Below are 27,822 nucleotides of genomic sequence, written 5' to 3' on the forward strand. Positions count from 1 at the left end.
GTGCTTCCAGGTAAACAGGCTGGCAGGCACGGCAGGTAACAGGCAGGTGCTTCCAGGTAAGCAGGCGGGCAGAGCCCATAGACAGACTGGCGGACTGGACTGTAGACAGACTGTCGGGCAGAAGAGAAGTCAGGCTAGCGGACTGAGCAGAAGATCAGACTGGTGGACAGGACTGACTTGCAGAGGACCTGGGGGCTGAAGCAAAGTAAGAATCACAAAGCAACAACCTTGCACGGGCAGCTCCATATTGGAGGAGGTGCCTCTTATAGGGAAAGCCCTCCGGTGATTGGCCGGGGACTCTTCAGGACGGCGCGCGCGGCCCCTTTAAGAGGGAGGGAGCGCGCGCGCGCCTTAAGCACAGAGCCAGGGAAGTTGCGTGCACCAGCAGCAGCAGCAGGGAGGCTGGAAGACGCTGGAGCAGTACCACGGCAGTAAGGGGACGGCGTCTCTGCCAGGCATGGGGCAGAGACGCCGATGCTACAGAAGCCATCCTCTTTTCAGCTTCAGCTTTTTTACAGATGATGTTATGTTTACATCAAGAATTTGTTGAAATTTCAATGAATCCATTCTTCCCTCTACCTTTGAAATGTTCCCCATGCCATTGGGTGCAACACAACCCCAAAGCATGATTGATCCACCCCATGCTTAATGGTTGGCGAGATGTTTTTTTCTTGAAATTCTGTGCCCTTTTTTCTCCAGACATACCTTTGATTATTGGGGCAAAGAGTTCTATTTTAACCTCATCGGTCCACAGGACTTGATTCCAAAATGCATCAGGCTTGTTTAGATATTCTTATGCATACTTCTGATGCAGAATTTTATGGTGAGGACGCAGGAGAGGTTTTCTTCTGATGACACTTCCATGAAGGCTATATTTGTGCAGGTGTCAGTAGAACATTGTACGACAATTCCAGAGTCTGCTAAATCTTTCTGAAGGTCTTTTACAGTCAAGCGGGGGTTCGGATTTGCCTCTTTAGCAAACTTTAGGCCTTTTAGAGATCATTTAATCTTCAACTTGCCTAACTGTTCACAATCACAGTAATTTTGACCAGGGGTGCTCAAACTTTTACATGCCACTGTGTATGGAATAGATCACTGCAAATAGTCTCCACCAACCAGTTTAAAGTGGATTGGAAGTTAAGAGATAGAGCTTGCAGAGGAGAAACTGGAGAAAATACAGGAACGCAAGTCACATAATGGCCAGATATGGGGTTATTCCTCATGTAACCACACAGGATAGTTTATTCTGAAAAATTACTTGACAGTACGGTTACACTTTAAAATGCATTATAAAGGATCTCAGTTTGTCTAAACCGAAAGTATTTGTTGGATAAGTTCCTAAGGAACCAGCAGAGTTAAAAGGCATTAATACAGTTAAAGGCGTTGCATCTTAAAGAAACCCAATGCCCCTATTAGTGCATATGGACAGATATCTATTTAATAATATATGCAGTTTGTATTGTGAAATCTGCTGACAGATCCTTCTAAAGCTGGTGCAGAATTAGTGAATTAACACGTTTCCCTTGATACCATAAAACATTAAAATTATACAGCAGAAACCAAACTAAAATCCTGAACTATAGCCAACGACATGACATGACACATACACGAAGATTAGAATTCTGACAGCAGATGAAGAAAATGAGTCTATCTACTCTTTCCATTTAACTTGTTAGTGATTTCAGTACATATCTGCATGGATTTTAGGCAACTTGTCAAATTATTTCCTGCTTTTTCCTACTAGTTCTTGCTCACAGAAAAAGCTATGAGCAGCTGATTTAGCCTGCTAGCTATCATTTGGGAATTCTCCAAAATCAAGTGATGATCTCCGTGCATTTTATTACTCATCTATCGTTTGGGATTGTAGGGTGAGGCCTGACAAGAGATTAAGCGAGATTTCTAAGGATACATGATCTAGCAACTTTCTCAGAAAAGTGTGTAAAGTAGCTCAGCTAACCTAATTGGACCTAATTACCATCGCCTTTGGCGTTACTGTGGTATTATATTTTATTGAAATGTGAGAATAATTGAAATAATAATATTAGAATAATAATGATCTGAGACTAAATTTTATAACACTTGAAAAAATTTGGGTTACATAGTCATCAATCTTTTGTGCTATGGCACCAATTGAAAAGATGTTAATCCACTAATTCTGCATAAGCTTAACAGTTTTAGCAAATCTATTTAATAATGTATACATGTCTTTCCTTGGTACCATAACATTAAAATTGAACAACAGAAATTCAACAAAAAAATTCTGAATATTTTTAGCTACTAAGAATAAGATATATGTCTGATATCTATTTTCTTACCTTAAAAAAACAGCCCAGCAATGTCTAAATATAAAAAAAATCAATTAAAGGATCTGTATTTATAAATGCTGTATGATGGTAAAAATACCAGACTAGTTAACCTATTAAGGAAACACATATTTTGCACCTCCAGGATCGAGCGATTTTTTTTTACACTTTTTCACCATCATATTTCAAAAACTGTAACATTTTTATTTTCAGGTCAGTGTGGCCATATAAGGGTTTGTTTTTGCATCACAAGTTACATTTTTCTCAAGCTATTTTTGGGTACATACAGTGCCTTAAAAAGTATTCATACCCTGCAAAATTTTCCACATTTTTTCATGATACACCCACAAACTTAAATGTATTTTATTGGGATTTTACGTTATATACCAACACAAAGTAGCAAGTATTTGTGAAGCGTAAATGAAATGATATATGGTTTTCTAATTATTTAAAAAATATAAATATGAGAACTATAACTTTTTAACTGTTCGGCAAATGGAGCTCTAGCGTTAGATGTTTTTGCAAAACGAGTTGACGATTTTTCTGGTATCATGTTAGGTTACATGGAGCTTTTTGATCACCTTTTATCCCATTCTTCGTGAGATAGAGTGAATGAAACAACAGTTTCGACATTGCTTTTTGTACTTTATGTTTTTACAGAGTTCATTGTTCATTGTTAATTTGCATGTTTAAGTTATAGCTGAGATTACTACAGACACTGCGATACCAATTATGTGCCTTTTCCACTTTTTATTATTAAAATAAAATAAATTGTATGGAGAAAATGTTTTTTGGATACATTTTTTTTTTTCATCTCTGGGACTTGAACTTGAGCCTGACTGCTCATATTATACACTACAATATTAGCCAGTCAGTGTAAAACTGACAAGCCTTCCATTAGGCCCTGCCTCAGACAGGTGTTTCAAGATGGTAATTATGGGGGGCCATTATTATGCCCACAGCTGCCATAGCAGACTATTAGCACTTTGCAATTTGGGGGGTAATGGAGTGACATGTCTAGCTACTTAAAAACTGATGTCACTAATGACAGTGGCTTTCAATAGGTTAAACATCTAATATTGAAGCTAGCTTTGGTTCCAGCAGTTGCAGCAGGAGCAGGACTATACGTTACAGCCCCACTTTTGTTGCTGGTCTCACAAGAGCAGTGACAACCCCTATGAGATCAGCATGACAAAAATTTACATTATGGTGGAGGAACTTGCACCCAACTATGAGGCACATTTTCCTCATAGGTCAATGAGGGGTTAAAAAACTTTTTCTAAACCTTGCAAAATTCCTTAAACATTCTACCATCCTCATAACTCTGTTCATCTGGTCCGTTATAGAAACAGAAAAGCAGAATTCAGGCCAAGGGCAACAATTCTGTCACATCGTAAAGAAGTAGAAGAGCTGTCGGCATCCCTTCTGAAAAACATTTGCATAAATGCAATGTATTGACCTGTCTGGCTTTATATATTATGTGTTGCAACAGTTAGCCTGTGCACAGGGTTAAATATTAGAGACCAGTCCATGGTGGTTGGAGTTAAATGGGCACATATGAACCTAGTTCCTGTTTGTTAAGAGAGTTGAAGAGGAGTCACTGAAGGAGAAGGAAGTTTTGCTGATAAGGAAAAGGCCATAACCTGGAGAGTGTGTTTAGCTCAGACGAATTAAAGAAAGCAAGTTTGAGAAAAAGTTCTACCAACAACTGACTTTTATACAGCCGAGATTGGAAAGGTAATAAGAAGGTTCCTTTTACACTTGTAGTGAGTACAGCCATAGTTAACAGAGCTGTGGGAGGTGTAATTCCCCAAGGCAGCCAGGAGGAGTGGGCTACAAAGGGCACCGTGTTATAAGGTCCTAGAAGATAGGAGTTTCTATTCTAACCAGGAGGGGAAATGAAGGTACACCTCTGGTGGAGGATAAAGAAAGTGAAGACCAGAGTGGGAAAGCTTGAAAAGTACTCTGACACTTGTGTATAATATCTAATTGTACCATCAAAATGCTTTGCGTGTTATGCATAAGAATAAGGCCTCTTTATGATACAAAAAATGTACCGAACTTGTATTGCCTGCTATCGATTGTTGCCTTTCTATTTAAGGAATTCCAGTAAAGATGTTTTTATCTTTTACATCAGACTTTGGTCTCCCTGATTCGTTGCATGTTTTCAATGTCCCCATACCATCAAACCACTTGTGGCCTTGTGACAACACAGCTTCTAATATTAATTGGCCAGACCTCTAAATTTGTTAGGCCAAGAGAAATACACTATTGTGTTTGTGTTGACTTTTGAATGGATGTGTTTCTTTGGCTGGTCAAGAAGGACAGTGACTCAGGGTAGAACAATAGTGTTTGTTAATGTGTTAATTACATATTGTACTAAGCCAGCTAGTTGTTGATTTACAGAGCAGGGGGATACAAACTATGTAAATTGATTAAATGCTCAAGCAATGAGACCTGAGACCTGCACCTTTCCCCCTGACCTGTGAATGATGACCTTAGCTACATGTGCAAATATAAAAAGGATTTTCTACCCTGCTGCAAAGAGAATCGGAGAATCAGAGAGACTCTTCAGGATAGTAGTTGGTAGCATGGCTCCATCCACAGAGACACAGATTTGGATTCTACAGGATTCAAGCCTAAGGGTACACGGCCCTGGCTGGGAGGATACAGATCTGCACCATTGACCATCAGAGAACCCATGGATACATTTGAGGAAACAAGGTTGGGACAATGAGGTCACCTGGCCTCATGGATATGTTGTTTGGGGTTGCCAGGTTGAGACCACCTGGTCACCTGGAACCCATGTAGACACTCAAAGAAAGCCAAGTTGGGACAATGAGGTCACCTGGAACCCATGAAGTTGTTCGGAGAGGCCAGTGTGGGACCCTCAGGTCTCCTGGCCTTGTACCTCATTGGACTGTCAGCTTCCAAAGCTTGCCGCTACCTTCTCTCTGTGGGTGTCCCCCCAAAGCAGTGTGCCACTGTTTGAGTTATTTGACCCTGGAAGTCCCAAAGTCGCAGTTGCTCTATCCCTGGCGGGACAGAGAAAGGGTGAGACTGTGTAATTTTGCACCATCTTGGGTATTTGCTGGGACTGTCCTATAAGTTTATTGTCTGTTTGGTGGTTCAATAACATATTGCCACATTGTTTTACCCTCACCCTGAGTTGTCTGAATAGTATTATGCCCACGGAAGACCCCGGGTCTTCACAGGCCTGACTAAGGGTCGACAGTAAGCACCCAGATTGTTTGCAGAAACTCAGTGGTACCATAACTGGTTGCTGTGGGACTGTGAAATAAACCTCGCCATGAGAGGTCCCTTACAACATGACACAAACAGCACCAAACATACACATTTGACTGTAATGGCCATAAGGTTTTCTCCATAGTGTCCATCATTTCACTGGAGAGAAAAATAACAAGAAATACTGTTATTTTTTCTACGAAAAGCAGTAATATGATGATGATGATGATGATGAGATAGATAGTGGCAGCACCTAAAATTGCAACGCAATAAATAGTGGGGCATATAATATAATTCACCCGTATCACCTTTCACATGTTACAATTTGGAGTGTTGCCAATCTACCATTTGGAAGGACATTGATTTAGCGTCCCAGAATTATAGAAAAACAATGTCTTCATTTTTATCTTTTCTTGTTAGCAAGAAAATCTAACTCAGATCACCAAATCTGGAGAACACACAAACGAACTTGTAGTAATTTAACAGCTGATCTACTGAACTTACTTTTACTCCCTTAAGTGCAATGAACCTTTAAACTGAGCAGTGACCAACATCTGTGTGCCAGATTCAGTGGATATTACTTTTCAACAAGAAAACACTGGAAAGCAACAGAAGTTTTAACTTGGACTCTAAAAATGTGCATCTAGTTTCAGAGAGCTCGGAAAATAGTTTTCGAAATTGAACTGTGTATAAATAAATCACTTCACAGAGAAAAACATCATAATCTTGAAACCCGATGGTGCAGAATAATGAATTGTAGGATTGGTTTGATCCCAAAGATTTATACCATACGATCTCTCCTTGACAGTCAATTTTAACGCCTGAAATTGATGATTGTGATTTTAGAAACATATTAACCATATTAATGTTCTGTTCTCACCCAGCAATGTACTGATGGTTATGAGTGGGACCCGATACGGCAGCAATGCAAAGGTAATAGATGATCGCTTTTTATTCTTTATTACTGCTACAATATACATGACACATAGAAGAATACAGTCATATAGGAGTATAATCATAAATTAACCACAGAGTACAGACAGCTTAGAATATATTTACATAATTAATACATGATTTATTACCAGGGATTCGGCATTTAAATTACTAAAATGTTTGCTTGCAAATGCATCTCTACATAGCCTCTATTGCAATCCTATTAGGCATGTATAGTTTAACGTAATATTTTATTAAAAGTCAACTTTTATTTTATATGCAAATGAGGGCGCGTTGGTGCACCCTTGGCGTGGCCTATGCCACACTCTGATGGTTAATGTGAGCAGATAGCAGTCCGATGTCAGAACTGAAGCTGCTCGCTTGCTTCACTTCCGGGAGAAGCGAATGGCGGCCGCAGACAGGTGGGAACCAGGCGTCAGAGGGCATCTGCACAGACACTGTGAGAGCACTGTCACACTCATCCAGTGTCAGTGTGCATTCGCAGACAGACAAAATGGAATGACACAGCATTTGCTCTCAGCTTCAGAGACATGTCAATAACTACATGTGCTGGCTTTATTATGCAAATAGTAGGGCATGACGATGCACCCAGGCATAGGGTTTGATTAAAAAAATTTGCACCATTCGTCTTTTACAGGCTTCTATTTCGATGTGCATTGCTGGATTCTGAATAAGTTAAAGGAGAATCCATCAAGCAACGCCTCTTGGGAGAGTTTATACATGTTTCATCTGTCTGTTTCTGAACTCTTTTAAACTGATTTATGACCACAAAGTGCAGCTCAACTTTGATGTGGTCTATGTTCATAAATCAACAGAGAAGATCTCGGAAAAAGACGGATAAAAAAAAAACTGGACTATAGGCATGCTCCAGTTTATTACAGAAATTCTACGCATAGTCACCATGAATTGCATGTGTTGCTTTACAATAAGGGCAAAATGAAGACAACATTCAGCAAGAAAGTCAGCAAAAAAATCTATACACAACACTTTGTTATGGATTTGTGTAGGATTTTTAGGCTGGTTCCTCTGCTTCATTTTTACACTATTAGTCCTCTAAAAATAATAATATTAATATCAAACTGATATTGTCCTTATCAATATATGGCAGCAGGACACTAAAATCTAAATGGCTCCTTTCTGACACATTTTATCTTTGCAAATCACTTTTTTGTTTCTTTGTCATAGATATTGATGAGTGTGGAATAATGCAAGAACCTTGCAAAGGAGGAATGAAATGTGTTAACCATTATGGAGGATACCTTTGCCTACCAAGAACTGCACAGATTTTGTTAAATAATGGTCAGGAGGACACAGTTGTCTCACAGAATTCTGGATCTCAACAAAGCAATAGCCAAAATGCATTTGTAGAAAGACCCAGTAGCCCTGCAGATCCACAACGCAATCTGCCCAGCACAGTTCAGTTAATGCAGTGCTCGTCGGGCTATGAGCTAAATGCACAAAACATGTGCCAAGGTAAGAACTGTTTTTTTCTAATCTGCCTATCATAGTTTTACAAACACATAAATAATATACATTTATATGGATCATTGAACAAGGCATCCGTCATAGCTTTCCGTTAAATATGCTGGAAAAAAAGTGTAACTCTGAGTCTTTTCTCACGGACAAGCTGTGAGTCGGGGCAGTCAAGGAGTCCGAGGTCATAAGGGTACATCATAAACAGAGGGGTGAGACATAGACGTTGTCAGGTTACAGTTCGGGGTCAGAATTCCAAGAAGGTAGCGGATCAAGATAAAGGGGCAAATCAAAGGCAAATCCAAGGTTGGGCAACAAAGATCATACTATAAGAACACAGAGCAAACATGCACCACTTGAGCTAAGCTACAAATGGCAATCTTCTAATCATTGCCAGCCAGCTAAAGAGTGAGAGACATTATGGCTACAAGTATATTCAGTTTCCGTCGACCCAGCTTGACTGACAGCTGCAGCTTGTAATGAGCAGTGTGATATTTAGGCCACGGCCCCACTATCAGTATTTGGTCAGTATATTTTCTCAGGAGTGGGAGACAAAACAAGGAGTGGGTGATAAATGCAGAATTGATGACTTGTTTCTATTATACCTTTTCTCTGATTGTTCCTCACCTCGTTTTGGCTCCCACAACTGAGAAAAAATACTGACCAAATACTGACCAAATACTGATAGTGGGGCCGCGGCCTTAGGCTAAGTGCCCACGATGCAGAAATGCTGCATATTTTTTCTGATTCTCCCTGGCAGGAAAAACACATGCGCATTTTACATACGTTTTTCCCGCCAGGTAGAAGCGTTTGTCAAGCGTTTTTGCATGCATTTCTGCATGCGGGTTATCAAGCGCTTTTCCAAGCTATTTTAGCATCACTTGGAAAAGTGCTTGACAACTTGGTCACACCATATAAATCCATGCAACCGGCATGGATTTATATAGTGTGACCAAGTAATAGTTAAAAAAAAAGAATAAGAATGGTAAAAAATAAAGATTATACTTACCTTCCGATGGCCCCCGGTCTCCTTCTCCGATGCCTCTGGTCTCCCCGGTGTCTCGCGGTTGTGTAAAAGGACCTGCCATTATGTCATTTAGTCATATGACAGGTCACGCGACCGCCGACGTCAGTGGTCGCGTGACCTGTCACATGACTAAATGACGTCATGGAAGGTCTTTTCACACCACCGCGAGCCGCCCAACACACCAGATGCATCGCTGAGGAGGCCGGGAGCCATCGGAAGGTAAGTATAATCTTTATTTTTTATTTTAAATTCTTTTTTTTACAGGTACTATGGTACCCGGGTCTGGATGAGAGTCTCCTCTTCTCCAAATCTGGGTACCATCCGCACATTGAATCTCTTTATATCCGCGTGTGCACATGTAGTGATGCGGATATCAAGCGTTTCAATGCAAGTCAATGGCGGCAATTATGCTGCGTGTCCGCAAAATTAATGGACATGCTGCGTATTTTTCTGCAATGATAATCCGCAGCAAAAACGCTTGAAAAATGCATAGTGGGCACTCAGCCTTAAGCAGTAACATGGAGAAATCACTTCTCACTGTTAGAAGAGCAAAAGTTGAGTTAAAACTTTCAAAATGGTTTATACGGCCATTCTGACATGAGCTACACAGGAAGTAATCCAGCCTCATCCGGCCTAAGAGGTCTATTTAATAGTGAATGCACTTTGTATTATGAAATCTGTTAACATATCTATTTTAAATGAGAGTCCCCCACTATAAATATACTTATATAAAAGTGCTCAACGTGGAATTATGCAAATCACAGGATTTATAGAGATGATAAAGATATGCAAATGATGCAAAAATGAAAACAACATTTTCAGAACATCTCAATTTATTCAGTATCGAGTATGACCACCACATGCAGAAATTCGCACGCCTTGGCTGCTATCAATTAGGTTATTAATGGTTTTCTAAGGATTGTTCTGCCACACTGAATGTATGTTGGTCGTGCTACTGTGAGCAGCCTGTATGGCCTAAAACATGTTACCACGGCCCACAGGGTCTCTGGACTTGTTTCTGATCAAGCACATCTGGGACGCCATTGGTCGACAATTGCAAAGGGAGCTGCCGGCAGCGGATCTTGATGATCTGCCTAAGTGCATTCAGCGTGGCAGAATATTCCTCAGACAGCCATTAATAACCTCACTGATAGCAGCAAAAGTGTGTAAGTGTGTGAATTTCTTCCCATGGCCCTTATACTCGATTTTAAATAAATCGAGACATCTTTTAAAATGTTGTTTCCATTTTTTCATCATTTGCTTATCTAAACATATCTATCATCCTGTGATTTCTATAATTTCATGACTTTTCCTTCTTGGAGTTACAATTTCACTGTTTAGTACTAGTAGTGATAGATAAAACTGCACACACAATATGTACATGATTATATATGTACAAAAACAGCTTCATATTAATATATATATATATATATATATATATTGTAATGCAGCGGCTTGCAGCATTACTGTAATGGTCCAGGGTATGCTTTGGCCGACCATGTACCTCCCCCAGGTTTGGTCACATGACTGTGACATCACACAGGTCCTATGCACACAGAAGGTCTCATCACATGACTGTGACATCAGCACAGGTCCTGTGTGTGCACTAGAGGATATATAAACCCTGATAGATTTGAGACAGGTGGGAAAGGCGTGAGGCCTGTTCCCGTGTGGGACACCGTTAGAGTGTGAGGCCTAGTGAGGCCTAGTCAAGCCAGGTGAAGCCTGAAAGGCAGAGGCTGGATCCTTAGGTGTAAGCGATACCAGTAGCCTTGGAGTGCCAGAGGCTTGGAAGGCAAGAGTCCTGAAAGGCAGAGGCTGGATCCTTAGGTGTAAGCGATACCACTAGCCTTGGAGGGCCAGAGGCTTGGAAGGCAAGAGTGCTGGAAGGCAGAGGCTGGATGTTAGGTGAGACAACATACCAGTAGCCTTTGAAGGAACGAGGGCTGGAGACCCCCATCTGGGAAGCCGTAAAGCCACAGTGGTGGCAGAACAAAACTGACTGAAGCAGATAAAACCTGGCAAAGGTAAAACACTGCATTATATGGACGTTGATATAAGTGACTTTGCTGAAGGCTGTAACTGGAGCCAAGTGTCTGCCACTTGAAAGGCTCCTGGACATTATATGTGTATGTCGGCGAGCCACTGAGTTGGACTCGGTGATAAGCAGTAGTGAAGTGTAATAAACTGCTGGATTGCGAAATACTGGAAAACGTGGCTGGTGTGCTTTAATTGACCCGGTGCAGCGAGTGTCCCCCAGCATGATGACTAGCGCTGCCTTACAATATATATATATATATATATATATATATATATATATATATATATATATATATACAGAAGAATTCATATGCATACATGCATACAAATACACAAACAAGCATGAAAAGTACACCTTACCATCCTTCCTCCATACTTAGTGTCAGGTCCAAAACAAAAGATTACACTCCCCTCACTACAGCAGTGCCCATTGTATAATACACGCCCATACAGTATATGGCCCTCCCAGTTCTGTGATATATATGACACTTTACTTCCAGCCAGTTGGTGAAGACATAGATACTGCTCACCGAACACAGAATAATTTTTGCATTCAGTATATTAGTGTTTACCCTTAGTTAATAAAATTGCACTCACTTTAAGTATGCAAAGTTCGTTAATTTTTATTGCAACTGTCGTCATCACTTTATGTATCAGCACTGGTTGGATACTAGCTTATTTCCTCTTCATATGGGCGCCTCCTTTTTTAAAGCCTGTTTTCTCTGCCCTCCCTAAGACTGTAGATGCATTCCCATCCTCTCCACACTGATATATGTACAAATCCCTACCCCCCACACTATTGTTATCGTTTACACTAATAGAAGCGTAGGGAGGAGAGCAGAGAGAACCAGCAGAAGAGGGAACACAAGCCCTGACAGATTTGAAACATTTTGCAGAGCACTCAGCTAAATATAGAACTTATAGTTAATGCTGCAGTGAAACGATACATTTTTTTTAATAAACGCTGTTTAGAAAGTTGCCTATTTTTGCATTTAGGAAGTAAAGGAGCAGTAAAAAAAATCTGTGTGAAGCTGTACGTAACCTTTAAAGAGGTTGTCCACTACTTTTTCACCGATGACCTATCCTTAGGGTAGGTCATTAATGTCTGATCAGCCAGGGCCCGACACCCTCGCCAATCAGCTATTATTGGCAGTGGAGGCCACCGGCCGAAGGTACTTACTTGCAGAGCTTGGCAGTCTACTTGTAGTGGCCGAGGCTTGTTACTGCACATCCACCTTCCATTGATATGAATAGGAGGCGGATGTGCAGCAACAAGCCCCGGCCACTACAAGTAGATGGGCAAGCTCCACAAGTAAGTGACGCGCCCCCTGGGACATATTCCTTTTTGAGGGGAATACCCGGCACCGGATCAGATGGGGGGTTGTAGTCTCCGAGCGGCTGTGACCCGGCCCCGTGCCCAGGGCGTCAAGCTCAGTGTTATGTGGCAGTCCTACAGATGTTATTAAGAGTTCTTTTGTGTCGACTACGCCACCCGTTGTGATGCGGTCACTGTGGCCGCCGCTGCAGCAGGGTCCGCTGAGGCTGATGATGCAGGTGCAGCTTGTGATGATAACCCCCAACGGGAGGGGTATAGCCTCAGGGGGGACAGGTGCAGAGGATGGGGGTTGTGGTGGTGCAGTGCAGACGGCAGTGAAGACAGAGTCGGGTTATGCAGTTAAGGGTGTTTACTTACTGCAGATGTTGTACTGGTCACTCCAGCTCCGAGTGACCACCCGAGCCGTGCTGCGTCCACCAGGTCCTGGATCCGGCCAACCCCCAAACAAGTCCGGAGCGTGGCCCTGAGCTCTCCTTCTGTCCCGTTCTCTGGCCGTCCCCACCAGTGATCCACCTAGGTCCAGCTCCCTCGGGCCTTCTGTTGGGACACCCTTGGCCTTGGGTTCCCTGACCCTTCATGTGGTGTGCCTTCGGGGTGGATGTAGTGGGTGACCGTGGCAAACGCTGCCCACGGTCTCCGGTCTCTGGCTGGGGAATGTTTTTACCCCCACCAGCTTGGGTTCCGGTACCCTGATGCCGACTCTTCACCCGGGGTTTTAATTTGGGATCTTAGAGTCCTGTTCTTCTGTGCCTCTGGGTCTCTCTCTCTCCTCTCCCACTCTGGGTCTTTCCTTCTCCTCTGCTCCTGACTTGTTCTCTGCATCTGACCCTGTTCTTAGTTGGTGCCCACCTTATATACACCCTCTATGTGTGAGCTCAGGTGACCAGCACCCAATGAGCTCCTAACTTTACCCAGGCTGCTCCCCCTATCTGCCCCTACACTACTTGGGATGTACCACCCCCCTCCCACTCCAGCCAGGAACAGACTCGGTCGTACCTGCACATTTCTAAGTGGGAGTACCGTCGGTCTGCTCCTCGGAAATGGGATGTGTGTAGTGCATGCAGCCTACCGAGCTCAGATCCACACTCCATCCTTACCCGGGAGTGGAATATCACACCTCTGGGTTGAGGTGCAATACCCCTGTAGCAGCCGAATCCTCAGGGTGCTACATTCCCCCCTGGTAAATCACAGCACGTCCTCGGGCTGTAAGACATAAAACATCACCAAAACATACAAATTTTTATAAACATATAAAACTTATAAAACATTATATATATATAAAACTTTTCATATAACATTCTCGTCGTCTCTTGTTTCTGGTTCCTCCTCCTCCGGACACTGTGCAACGTGTGTCCGGGAAAAGTGCGACAGTCTCTTAGAAAAACTGGGTTTCCTATAAAACCGGTAGGGGGCGCTTTAGGACGCGCAACTATATACAGGGGAAGTTGGCCGCTCTCAGTCCTCGGCCAGGTAAGGAGGGAAAGGGAATGGCTGCTCACAGTCCTCAGCCTGTAGGATTAAGGGGTAAACGGGTAAACAGTTCACTCAGCTGGTCCCAACGGGGACTATATATATGTAGCAACAGTTTCAGTTTCTTTATACCCCGATTGGGTAACTTATTTACAGCACCTGCTCTGCCGCACTCAACGGCGTCTTCCTCCTGCTCTTTGCTTATAGCTGGTGGTAACTTCAGACCCGTCCGGGTCCTCTTGCTCCTCCTCCTCCCACCGCAACTCCTCCTCCGTCAGGCGGTGTACGTGGAGGGCGTAAGGTCCTTTGGCACACTTGTGCCGGGTAAAGGTGACCTCGTCCCCGATATAAAGGTCACGACCTCTGTGCCCCTCCGGCAGATGGGACTCAACGTCTCTGCGCGTTACAAAAACGTCGCCGGGGGTGTTGTGGTCTCTGATGAAGCCCCACCCATGCTGCTGGTTGAACTTGATCACTGTCCCGATGGTGCGGGGACAATGCGCTGCACGGGGGTCTCTCCTGGCCCGGCTCTTCTGCTCCGCGCTCCTTATCTGGGCTTGTTGTTCCCGGACCCGCCTCTCTCTCCGCTCCCTCGCAAACTCCTCGAGCTGCTGTCGGCAGCACTCAGCACGCTCCGCTGCAGCTGCCCTGGTTTCCTGAGTGAACCCCATTAGGTCTTCTCCGGTGGGGTCCCACTCAAATTGGGTCTCTTCAAGCGGGGGCGAGATCCTTATCACGGGCTTCGGGGCCGGAATCAGGGGTGCACACATGGTCCCAACTCTCCTCTGGTGCTCCAGCTCGTAATACTTCTGGGGCCAGATGAAAGGCTGCCCGTCCGGCCACGTGTGCTGGGCAAACAAGTCCTCTCCCAGACGCGGCACCCTTGATTTTGCGGGTGCGGGCGCGGTGGTGGTGGCGCCCGGGTTGCCCAGGCCTTGCGGCCAGGCCTGGGGCACCTGGAAGGTGAAGGGCACCGTTAGGACGGCGGCGCCCTGGGCTACCTGGCCTTGCGGCCAGGCCGGAGGCTCCGCGGAGGTAGGGGGCGCTGTTGGTATTGCGGCGCCCGGGGGTACTAGGCCTTGCGACCAGGCTGGTGGTACTTCCTGCTTGGTCACGCTCGGGGTCGAGGCGTGTGACGTCACAGGGGTCGCGGCGGCGGCTTCCGGTTGGGGCCTAGTCTGCGTCGGTGACATGGCGTTTTCGGGCACAGCAGGGGGACTTTCGGGCTCTGCGACGGGGAGCTGGGGCAGGTAAGCAGTGTCCCGGCTTGGGGTGTAGACGTCCCCTTTACCTGCCTCCATGCGTTCGGCTCCCTTCTCGGCGCCGTCTCCGACCTTGGGTCCTCCCGCGCCATCCTCAGAGGCGGTCTGCTTCCTCATCTTGGCTGGCGTGCTCCGGGTCTTGGTTTGCTGGGCCATCTCACGGCTCCACTCCGCCAATGTCTCTCGCTGTACCCGGGCCATCCTCCGTGCGAGGCCCTCCAGGGCAGTTTGTGCACACTCCCGGTCTCGGGGGAGCTGTGCAAGGACCTCCACTAGGCCTAGCGGGGTCGTGGTGTCTAGCAGGCTCCTGACCAACGGGTCGGTGCTGCTCTGCTCTTCTTCCAGCAGGCTCCTGGCCAGCGGGCCGGTGCTGCTCTGCTCTCTGGACATCTCCGGGTGAGCTTCTTTGCTGCTCCTCTCCAGGCTTCCTGCCTCCGGGTGTGCTCGCTCCAGACTGCTCCAGGCGACACCCATCTTTGCTCTCTCCTTTCGTCTCCTCCCACTTCGAGGGCGGTCCCGGGGCAACTCGGTGACTGTCAGCTCCAGGGGTAGTTCTTTCACGCTGACAGACACCTCCAGCATCACAGTCTCTGTTGGTGGGGGCGGTTTCCACTTTTGGCGCCATTTTCTGTCCCGGCCCACGATGGGAGGCAGCCTCTTGCCCTCCTTTGGCACGCCCATAATGGCGTCCGCTGCTCTTCCAAGGCGGGAAATCTTCGGATTTGGCGGGAAGCGTCGCCCAGTGGCGGGAAACTCTGCAGATGGCGGGAACAAGCTGGAAATGGCGGACAATCGGCGGGACACGACCTGTGATGGGGTCCGATGGTGTGGACCCTCCGGAACCGGCGGGAGACTTCTTTCTGAGGTAAACTTGCACTTTTCTTCAGGCACGCAGTACCCGGGTGTTGCGGGCACGTAATCCTGCCGACTACGCCAAAGTTGACGCGCCCCCTGGGACATATTCCTTTTTGAGGGGAATACCCGGCACCGGATCAGATGGGGGGTTGTAGTCTCCGAGCGGCTGTGACCCGGCCCCGTGCCCAGGGCGTCAAGCTCAGTGTTATGTGGCAGTCCTACAGATGTTATTAAGAGTTCTTTTGTGTCGACTACGCCACCCGTTGTGATGCGGTCACTGTGGCCGCCGCTGCAGCAGGGTCCGCTGAGGCTGATGATGCAGGTGCAGCTTGTGATGATAACCCCCAACGGGAGGGGTATAGCCTCAGGGGGGACAGGTGCAGAGGATGGGGGTTGTGGTGGTGCAGTGCAGACGGCAGTGAAGACAGAGTCGGGTTATGCAGTTAAGGGTGTTTACTTACTGCAGATGTTGTACTGGTCACTCCAGCTCCGAGTGACCACCCGAGCCGTGCTGCGTCCACCAGGTCCTGGATCCGGCCAACCCCCAAACAAGTCCGGAGCGTGGCCCTGAGCTCTCCTTCTGTCCCGTTCTCTGGCCGTCCCCACCAGTGATCCACCTAGGTCCAGCTCCCTCGGGCCTTCTGTTGGGACACCCTTGGCCTTGGGTTCCCTGACCCTTCATGTGGTGTGCCTTCGGGGTGGATGTAGTGGGTGACCGTGGCAAATGCTGCCCACGGTCTCCGGTCTCTGGCTGGGGAATGTTTTTACCCCCACCAGCTTGGGTTCCGGTACCCTGATGCCGACTCTTCACCCGGGGTTTTAATTTGGGATCTTAGAGTCCTGTTCTTCTGTGCCTCTGGGTCTCTCTCTCTCCTCTCCCACTCTGGGTCTTTCCTTCTCCTCTGCTCCTGACTTGTTCTCTGCATCTGACCCTGTTCTTAGTTGGTGCCCACCTTATATACACCCTCTATGTGTGAGCTCAGGTGACCAGCACCCAATGAGCTCCTAACTTTACCCAGGCTGCTCCCCCTATCTGCCCCTACACTACTTGGGATGTACCACCCCCCTCCCACTCCAGCCAGGAACAGACTCGGTCGTACCTGCACATTTCTAAGTGGGAGTACCGTCGGTCTGCTCCTCGGAAATGGGATGTGTGTAGTGCATGCAGCCTACCGAGCTCAGATCCACACTCCATCCTTAACCGGGAGTGGAATATCACACCTCTGGGTTGAGGTGCAATACCCCTGTAGCAGCCGAATCCTCAGGGTGCTACATAAGTACTTCCGGCTGCCGGCAATCGCCACCTCCGATTTCAGCTGGGGTGCTGGGTGTCGGACCCTGGCTGATCAGACATTGATGACCTATCCTAAGGATAGGTCATCAATGAAAAAGTAGTGGACAACCTCTTTAAGTCAAAGGAATAAGACATGTTTCTTTTTTGGCAGAATAATACAGAATCTGACACAGAAAAACCCTGTATGAAATTTAAAGGTATCAAGACTGAGATACAAAAAAATCCTTTCCACTTCTATGAATGCCATATTAGAGCTCCGTATATTTCAGCACAATATGGTTGTGTACACTCTCAATATACAGATTATTCTTGGCTCTCATGACTTTATTTTACTTGCTAGAAGTGTAATTCATGGGGGGAATAAACAGCACACATACATGCATCGAGAGTCACACTTTAAGTTGATTTTATTGTAAAGTTAATCAAAACATGATGTGCACCCTCGTGTAATTACCCACAGATGTATGACCTTTTTCTTCCACTCCAGCGGCACTAAATTATATTTTACGAGCAACGTGATGTTGTGGGACCCATTTTAAAAATAATAGTTGACTCAAGGGAGCTGTAATACTCTTACTGACATCATGCTGAACACTAAAGGACCTTCTGTTTAGATATAGGCGTCCACTCCCTTCTGAGCATTGAGCGGCTTAAATCTGATCATGTAAGCAGAACGTTTTTCCTCTGATTTGGCTTAAAATAAATGGATACTTACTCGTGACTCATGCATAAAATGACTTTGAACTTTCTTTTTACGTTTTTCATTTTTATTTGGAATAGAATATGCTAGTATTTTATTGGAGTATGAGTATGAAAAAAAGTGTTTGCTTCTTTAATGGTGTCCGTAGAGAATCGGATGTTAAGCTTGTGAAATAGACATCAAGTCTAAAAATATACAGTGATTCTATATGTGGTAAGGAGCTGACATTTAGGTCAGTTTCACACATCTGTGTATCCATGTATCATGATCTGAGTACAGACAAATCGAATGACTGAGGGCACCACCAATACAATTGGGATCCGAGTACAGGCCGTAATGTACGGACTGGCGGGAGGTGTCCTAAGCCGAACTCAACAACCTCATAGGCAAATATCATGCTGTTGAGTATGGGACGGTAGACCCATGGCCGGTGCGTACATCATGGTCAACACTTTGAAGTGGACTTGGCAGCTCATTCATTCTCTGGTATTTAAAAGAGTTTCAGAGTTAAAGCTGATCTGTCACCAGATTTTACAATACAAGCCACATAACTTATGAAAGGGAACCTTGTATGTTCGATAACACTATACACCTGCAGATATAGGTTAATCTGTAGGTTAATATCTTCTTTCATTCTAAAGGTGCCTGACCCCACTATTGAAAGTGCGGCACTCAGGAGAAAATGAACTTTATTTCTACCTGGTGCTGCCGGCTTTCAGTCATGGAGGCATGCCGGGCAATCTACAGTCACTGCTCACAGTCAGTGAGAGTGGTGGCTGTAAGCACGCCCTGGTACTGACTGACAGCCGGCTCTGCACTGATGCATTGTAGAGCTGGCTGTCAGTCAGTGCTGGGTCGTGCTTACAGTCGCCGTTTTCAGTGCTGTGAGTGATAACTGTAATTGCTCCGGGAACGCCTGTATTACTGAAAGCCGGCGGCTTTCAGTAAAGTGGCCAGAAACCTTCCTAATGATATTTATTAACCTTCAGAATGTCCCTATATCTACAAGTGCATAGCCTTATAAGACCTGACAAGTTCCCTTTAAAGGCTTATGTACCTACTCCTCAGAATAGCTATATAATCATTTTTAAAAGTTTTCCTACCTGATATTCTTTTTTGGGGGCCAACGAAGTGATAGATCGTATTTAGTTAAAAAAGAAAAGCACCAGCACCAAAGCCACCAAACCATTGGCACAGGGGTGGTTTTAGTACTAGGTAGTGTATGTTTGTAAGTTTTTTATTTTATTAAAAAAAACATAGAAATTGAAAGTCTTCAGTATTACAGAACATACATCATCAACATCATGATAAATATGGAGAAAGCAGGAAATCAGAGACTGGTGGACACAGAAACTCGTCACCTCCAAAAAAAAAGTTAGTTAGATAGTCATGATGAATAGGGCCTGTATAAATCGGATGTGTGCTATCCGATTTTTATTGGCTAGCACACTGACCTATGTTATTCAACTGGGGAATTGCAGATGGCCGATTTTTTTCACTGACAGAATCTGTAAAAAAAAATCACAGCACGCTGATTTGACTTTGAAATCGGATGAGGTTCACCCATTCAAATTTCTGGATGAGAATGGGACCGATTTTTTACACTAGCCTTAGATGGAGATTCAGCTTTCTGTAACATTAGTGGATAAGCTGCATTACTACTTTATGTAGTATTGAAAGTGCACACATCACATTTATCTGAAATTCTCCAGATAAAGAAGAATAAAATATACATGCTGCTTGCATAATTACATCCGTAAGTTCCATTCTCTCGTCTATCCTTAATAAGTAAAAATGGAAAAACAAACTTCTAACGTTGGAAGTGTTTGGAAAAGGATGAGTTTACATATAGAAACTTTGTTGCAGAAATGCCCCATTAATTTGTTTGGGGCTTACAGAAATCTATGGGATTGCTGCCAAAGCAACCTCATTCGAATATATGGAGCAGATAAGGTTGCCAATCGTCCATAAATTTCTAAACAATCTGTAAAACCAGATCACTTTTTCCCGTTTGTAGAAAAAAATGATACATCCATGATTTTTTTAAGCCATAGGAAGAAGTACAGCTTATTATAATTGTAATTAGCATTTTACAGCTTACAGTAATTGCTGTTCATATCTGTATTCTAACCTTTAGACGTGTATCACTGATATGGATCATTATGTTTTTTCCACTGTGTCCATAAAAAAATGTTGACTGTGATATTTGATAAGCTGTCCAGAAAAAAAAAAATCAAGTTTGTATCCCTGGAAAGGATTTTCCATCATAGACATTTATTTAACAAGTCTTGAGGATGTAAATTCCTCCCAAGGGTCTCTTCTGATCTAAGATGATTTCATTTTCCATTTTGGAAGTTAAAGATAAAAAGGAGAATAAACTGCTGATCGTAAATATGCATGCAGCATATGATGTGGGGGTTGTGACCCCGGACCTATTAAAAGATGGTGCCCAGCTATTGTGATAGTCACAAATAACAAGGAGTGATCACAGAAGGACTGTGCATGTCCTGTTATTATATTGAATGCTGAGTTCATAGCAAGCCTACCTTTCAATTTTTGCTGTGCTGTTCACCTCCATCCCCTGGAATCCACTCTTTTACGTCATGATCTGGGGATATTGTTAAGGCCTGATGTGTGGCTCCAGAGTCAGAGATGCAGGGCAGCAGGCAACGTAGCTTAAAGGGGTTGCCCACTACTCGGACAACCCCTTATGAATCCCTATGTATCCCCCCGGTAAAATATCAACACCTTATACTCACCTCCGATGCCAGTGTAGCGCCCCGAGGGTTCGGCCGCTACAGGGGTATTGCACCTCAGACCAGAGGTGTGATATTCCACTCCCAGGTAAGGATGGAGTATGGACCAGGGCTCAGGTAGCTGCATACAGCACACACACCCCATTTCCGAGGGACAGCTCAACGGTGCTCCCACTAGACAGAAGTGCAGGCACGACAGCATCTGTCCCTGGCTGGAGTGGGGAGGGGGGAGGAAAACTCAGTGATGTAGGAGCAGATAGAGGTTGGGTTTCTGGGCATAGGTAGGAGCCCATTGGTTGCAAGTCACCTGGGCTCATACACAGAGAGGGAGGTATATAAGGTGGGCACCATCTTAGGACAGTGGTCAGTTCAGTGATAGAAGGAGCTCAGCCAGAGAGGGCTGACAGGGAGCTGTGGCTCAGCCTGGGCCCAGCTCCACGAGGCAGGCCTGGAGTGGAGGCCAGAAACAGCAGAGAGGACAGGACCAGCAGAGAGGAACAGAAAGGAAAGGAAGAAAGGAACGGAACACTAAGAGAGGCCCAGAGACACGAAGGCAGAAGGAACCCCAAAGGCCCAGGAGATTGCGGGTGACGGGTTGGCAGAACAGGGTACCGGATCCCAAGTTGGTGGAGGCGACTAATCCTCAGCCAAGGACCGGCGGTCGTGATCACATCTTGGTGCGACCCCTCACTACACCTACTAGAAAGGCATACCACATAGGGTCAGGGAAGTGGACACCCAGCATCCCAAGAGAAGGCCCGAGGCAGCTGGACAAAAGTAGTGTCACTGGTGGGGCACGGCCAGAGAAAGGAATAGAAGGGAGTCCTGTGCCACACTCTGGAATTGCCTGGCGGTTGACCGAGCCCCTTGCCTGGTGGACGCAGCACGGCTTGGGCAGTCACTACCGGTACCGAAGTGATTTGGAACATAAAGAACTGTGAGTAAAGCATTTGAACTGCAACCCCACGTCTCTGTGCTTCATCGCCGTACCAGCACTATTAGTGCTGGGACGCCCGCACCATCACCCCCACCATCAACTACACTGCCCTGGGGCTGCACTCTTTCCCTGGGGAGTTACACTACCTCAGCTGCATACACCATCAACCCCAGCTGTCTGCCTTGCAGCGGCGGTTCGCACTGACCGCAATCCACGGGTGGCGTAGTCGGACATTAAATCATAAAAACCCTATAAAGACTACCACTGGTTTGACCACCCTGAGCCACGGGACCGGGTCGCCGCCACGGTGACTACAACCCCCAGCATCCCAAAAAAGGGCCCGGTTCCGGGTTCCCCACGTGGCCCAGGGGGCGCGTCACCAGCGCCGTTCAAGCAGTGTCAGCATTGGTCCTTCCGGGGATCATATAACATTGTTTTGTCACGTGATCCCAGCAGCCAATCAGCGCTGGCTTCACTCTACTCTCATACAGATGTAACTGACATCCGGAGGAAGTGAGAGCTACGGCTGCTTTCTCACTTCCTCTGGATGTCTTGGTTTATCTGAAGGAGAGTAGAGTGAAGCCAGAGCTGATTGGCTGCAGGGATCACATGACATAACAATGGCATGTGATCCCCGGGAGGGCCAATGCTGACACTGCTGGAAAGGTGCCGGCACCGGAGGTGAAGTGTTATTATTTTACTGGGGGAAAACATAGGGATTCAAAAGGGATTGTCCAAGTAGTGGACAAGCCCTTTAAGGTATGTAACCAGGTTGCCATCTTTTGTGGTTTCTCTGTGGCCTGTGGCATTTATATGACAGCTTGCCTGCTCCTCTTCTCCACCATCATGTGCGCTACATGTCACCGTCTGCAGTTTTACAATATATGTATGCAGTTTTACAATATCTACAGATTTGTCCATTGGGCAGTACATATCCCTATTTGCCAGTAAACCACATCTTTATTTTAAATGTAACTTTTATTACATTCATTAAAACTAATATATTTGGTGCAAAATTAAATAACACATGCGGTATGTATGATAAGTCACATGAATATCTGTCACATATCGTAGCCTTAGGCAGCAGAAACATATATGACTGCTGTTAGACAAATACTTATAGGTTTCTCAACTATCTTTGTCAAGTGAATATGTTTATTAACACTGGGAAAGTCGCTGTTGATACCTCCGCCTGTATTTATCACTTGATGGAAAAAAATTATCAGGCATGCTGAAATCCAAGATGTCTGCCCTACTAATACACAATGGGGAAGCAGTCAAGACCAGCATCCCTGGCAAGCAACATGGGCAAATCCCAAGACCCCTTAAACTTGGGAAGCAAATCTGAAAATCTGACGACTTGGGTAAATATGTTCAACGCTTGTCAAGCTGTTGACAAGGTGTTTATTTAAAGTAAGAAACCCAATTATATATTTAAAAAAAACTATATAAAATATCTTAGCCCAGTTTGACTGCTTTCTCTCCACCCCTCATATTTACACCCATCTACAAAATTGGTTTACATCCTAAACACCAGCGATTGACTAGCATGGAAATCTGCTTGATTAGTGAAGCGTGGTATGTTTTCTGGTAATCCATGGAGGACATACCATTGATGGAACCAGTGCAGCTACCTAGGAGCCCAATAGGTTAGGGGTCCCACTGTCATCGTAAAAGAGGTTTCCTACAAACAATTTGATGTTTTGAGTCCCTTGGTCCAGTATTAAAGAAAAGTCCAGCTCACTCAGGAAAATTCACAAAAAATATGAACAAGACACATGAAGAAGGATCATAATTGATCTGAAACACGTAGCACATCTACACTCTTTATTTTGTTCATATTTTTGTGGATTATTCAATAAACCAATCCATTAATTTATTTGGATCATGGGAGCTGGATGTTTCTTCATTTTTCCTCTTTCGGTCCACTCCAGAAAATGCCTGAAAGACTCTTCCTACGCATTTCTATTGAAAAACTAAATGCTGTTCACACGTTCATTCTTTTGATCATTTTTAATTAGCTTCAGGTTTTCAAAGATGACAAGCCTTATAAAAAGAGACCTGGTAATTCTTCACGCCTGAGCGTCTTCTTGAGTTTTTTGTAAGCGTTTTATAGGTGTTCTTGCCTCAAAATGTTAGTGTTTTTTTTCATTGTCTAATGGATTTCAAAAAAAGTGAGAAAAAGACCATAATGAAATTTTAAAAATGCTACAAAAGTTTAGAAAACATTAACAGAAGACTCTTCAAGAAAAATGCTAACAAAAAGCTTCACGTTTTTAACACTGTGCTATCAAAAATCGTTTTAGGAGAAAAAAAAGGCACAAAATGTCACATAGGAGTGTTTTCTGAAATGTTTTCTGTTTAAAAACCTTGTTGTTTCTGCCCACCTCAAAAACACTCCGTGTACACATACCCCTACACAGAATTCACTAGGTGATTTATGATGAGCAAATAAGCACAGACATGCAATACAAAACAAGATCAACATGATAATGCCGAAAGAATTTTCACTGCTGGAAGTGGCTCAAGAATCCAGATATTTAGTTTGGAGGTGTCAGAACCTTGTTACAGCAAGTGGACAAGGTAATCCTTGCAAAGTCAAAAATTATCTTTCCAAAGAAACCACATACCGCTGATTAACATTTTATTCTAAATTAAATTTGCTCCAAAGCTTTCTTGTCCAAATCACATAACACTACAAATTGTTTTGAAAGCGTAAAACTCTGAAATGCATGTTCTATTAATTTGCTGAAGGCAATTGAAAAGTTACAAATTAGAAAAATCAATTTTGCCTGGACAGTTGACCCATAAGTGCTAGAACGATTTGCTTCCTTTTAAAGGGGCTATAGAGGATGATTTAATTTTTTTATCGTGGACCTAAGAACTAACAGGCAGGTATCTACCTGCCTGTTGTGCTCGGTGCCGATTTCAGCCAGCGAAGAATGGTCACAGACCGCTCCAGCGGGTGATTCAGTGGCTTCCGCTGATGTCACGTCGACAGAGCAGTGGCTTATCTTCCACTCTGCTCTGTGGTCAGGGCATGACTGCCGATATCATACTGATTGACAGCCTAACTGCAGGGAAGAGGCCTTCAATCAGCATGATGTTGGAAGTCATACTTTGCTGACAAAGCAGCATGGAAGAAGAGCTGCAAAGTTGACATGTAGCAATTGAATCACCGGCAGGAGCGGTCAGTGACCAATCTGAGGCGGCGCTGGGTAAATCAGGCAGGTAGTTGCAGGTAGTTGCCTCTGTTAGCAACTACTTGCCTGTTAGTTTTTAGACCCAAAATGAAAAAGATAGTCCCGGACAACTCCTTTAAGTAAAGGAATAATCAGAAAGGTGTCTTGCATTTTTGACAGCAACCCCTCCAACTCTGGCTTAACAAATGGAGCGAACTTGTTCAGAACACGTTCACCAATCTCAAAGTCAGCATAAACATTCTATAATTGGATTTTTGTTAGGATTCCCAAGCATTTTGATCAAAATCGTCAAAATTTGGCCAAAGTTCGGTAAATGATTGAGTTTCCACTAATGCTTTTGTTAGAACTTTGGCTAGGATAGTGGTGCTATATGATTAGCAGGGGGGAGGGACGTGTTTGATGAGGGGAGGGGATGGGGAGAGGTCAGAGGAGCAGCAAACTGTTATTTATTTATTTTTTATTAACTTAATGTGTAGAATTCTGGCAGCTAATCAGAGCACAGAAGCCACCCACGACTTCCAGACACAAGAGCTTGTGTCATTGGCTGCCAAAGTTACATGTCCTTTTCCATATAAAAAGCGGACATGTTGTTTTGGTGCCATTTTGTCCATGTAACAACACAGAGAGGCTGCTCCTGATGCTGCTGCAAGTAGTCAGATAGTTACCTAGGCGGTTTATTGTCAGCTAGTTCAGATAGATAAGATCCTGTGTGAAATCGACCTTCCAGCATATCAGTCCTTTGTGATAATTGTGTGGTCCAGACACCAGTCCACATTTCAGCATCTAAATCTTTTTTGCTAATTTTGTGGTCCAGACACCAGTTCACATTTCAGCATATTCACATTTCTGGAACTCTCTGGGAGAGGAAGTGGTGATGTCCAACTCACTTAATGAGTTCAAGAGAGGCCTGGACGCCTTTCTTGAGAACAATAAAATTACATTTTATGCTTAGTGATAGTTAATTAATCCAGGGATTAATCTGACTGCCAGATTGGTGTCGGGAAGTGAATTTTTCCTCAATGATGTAAATTGGCCTATACCGCATAGTTTTTTGTTGCCTTCCCCTGGATCAACGCTGCGGAATAGCTGCAGTGCACAAGAAATAGGCTGAACTGGATGGACGCTTGTCTTTTTCGGCCTTATAAACTATATATAACTCATTTGTGCTAATTGTGTGGTAAAGACACCAGTCCACATTTCTGCATATAAATCTTTTGTGCTAATTGTGTGGTCCAGACACTAGTCCACATTTTAGCATATAAATCTTTTGTTCTAATTGTGTGGTCCAGACACCAGTCCACATTTCAGCATATAAATATTGTATGCTATTTGTGTGATCCAGACACCAGTCCACATTTCAGCATATAAATCTTTTGTGCTAAATGTGTGGGCCAGACACAAGTCCACATTTCAGCACATTAACTTTTAGTGCTAATTGCGTGGTCCAAACACCAGTCAACATTTCAGCATATAAATCTTTTGTGCTATTTGTGTGGTCCAGCCATCAGTCCACATTTCAGAATATCAATCCTTTGTGCTAATTGTGTGGTCTAGACACCAGTCCACATTTCAGCATATAAATCTTTTGTGCTAATTATGTGGTCCAGACACCGGTCCACATTTCAGCATCTAAATCCTTTGTGCTAATTGTGTGGTCCAGACACCAGTCCACATTTCAGCATATAAATCTTTTGTGCTAATTGTGTGGGCCAGACACAAGTCCACATTTCAGCATAAAATCTTTTATGCTAATTGTGTGGTCCAGCCACACTATTTCAGCAAATAAATACTGATTGTTAATTTAGTGATAGGTGACTGATAAGTCTGGGCATAGGGTTGTGAAACCGCTGGTTAAAAGAGGGGAAGGGTACATCCAACATGGGTGGGAAAAAGCAAGGTTGTGGCAGAAGAAGGAATAGGCTTGGTGTTCAAGGTGTACGTGGGGTATGTGGTAATATTAATGAAAGCTCTACTGAACAAACACCATCTCATCCGATCCAAAAACAAATGACAACTTCTGTTTACTGGACAGGATACTCGACTACCTTTCTTTGGCGGCCGCACAGCGGTATGCCTTGTAGGTAAGGGCCAGAAAGAGCATGTGCTCCAGTGGATGGCAAGCGCTGCATCAAGTGGCTTCTCCTCCTCTTTCTACACCTTAACTGTTAGAACCCTCCTGTTTGTTTTTTCCATCTTGTGTTTTGCGGTCACGTGACCATCTGCCTTTATATTCCAGCTCCACCTTTTTGGCTGTGCTGGACTTCAGTGTTGTTTGACTGTTTTTCTAGCCAGGTGCTTCTGTGCCTATCTCTCAGTTTGCTAGGTTCTATGGGACCTCTAGCACCTTTTTGTCAGTTTATCTTTTGTTTTCTGCAACAATTTTCTCTGTTCAGGATGTGTCCCTTTTTTGTTCCAGTCCTTAGTTCTTTTAGGGACCTCTTCCCTTTATTCTATAGGTCTTCGTTCAGACTAGCCTAGGACTAAGGCGGGTCTGTTCGCTAGGAACAGGCAGTCCGCTACATCGTAGGGATTCAGCTTAGTCTTACTGTAGGGAAATCTTTCCCCTTCTTTCCTTAGTTCTTGTTTGCAGATCATAACATTAACATCATACATAGTACAGTCCTCAGAGGTGGCACCTCAATTACCCTTGTTTCCCCTCGCGTTAAAACTCTCCAACTGCCCAACTGACTGTGGGAAACCACTGATGGGCGAGTCTGTAGAGCTGTTCACATATTCTATTCCATGGGCATCAGAGGTCTGCTCCAAAGATTCACAGACTCAAGAGGAGGAAAGCATCTGCACCGGTGGCCAAATTTGTTTCAGTTGGATGCGGGGCCGGGTGAAGAAGGGTCCGAGCAGAATCCAAACCATCGTCACCAGACGTTAACCCTTGGGGGTGGGGGTGATCCTAATGAGACTCAGATACCTCAGGCGAACGCGGACTGTACTGTGCTGTCAGGGCAGGA

General features: G+C 44.6%; 1 protein-coding gene across 1 annotated transcript in view; it reads left to right on the forward strand.

The window, feature by feature from the left end:
- Positions 1 to 27,822, forward strand: part of EFEMP1 (EGF containing fibulin extracellular matrix protein 1) — a 105,622-nt gene that overhangs the window by 42,905 nt on the left and 34,895 nt on the right. The window contains exons 3-4 of the mRNA XM_073672408.1: positions 6,434 to 6,482; positions 7,689 to 7,976. Coding sequence (XP_073528509.1) covers positions 6,434 to 6,482; positions 7,689 to 7,976 — 337 coding nt within the window. The remainder of the gene's footprint in view (positions 1 to 6,433; positions 6,483 to 7,688; positions 7,977 to 27,822) is intronic.

The sequence above is a fragment of the Phyllobates terribilis genome, unplaced genomic scaffold, assembly GCF_046119375.1.
Source record: "Phyllobates terribilis strain yellow unplaced genomic scaffold, ASM4611937v1 Scaffold_3__8_contigs__length_932513732, whole genome shotgun sequence".
In the NCBI taxonomy this organism is placed as follows: Eukaryota; Metazoa; Chordata; class Amphibia; order Anura; family Dendrobatidae; genus Phyllobates; species Phyllobates terribilis.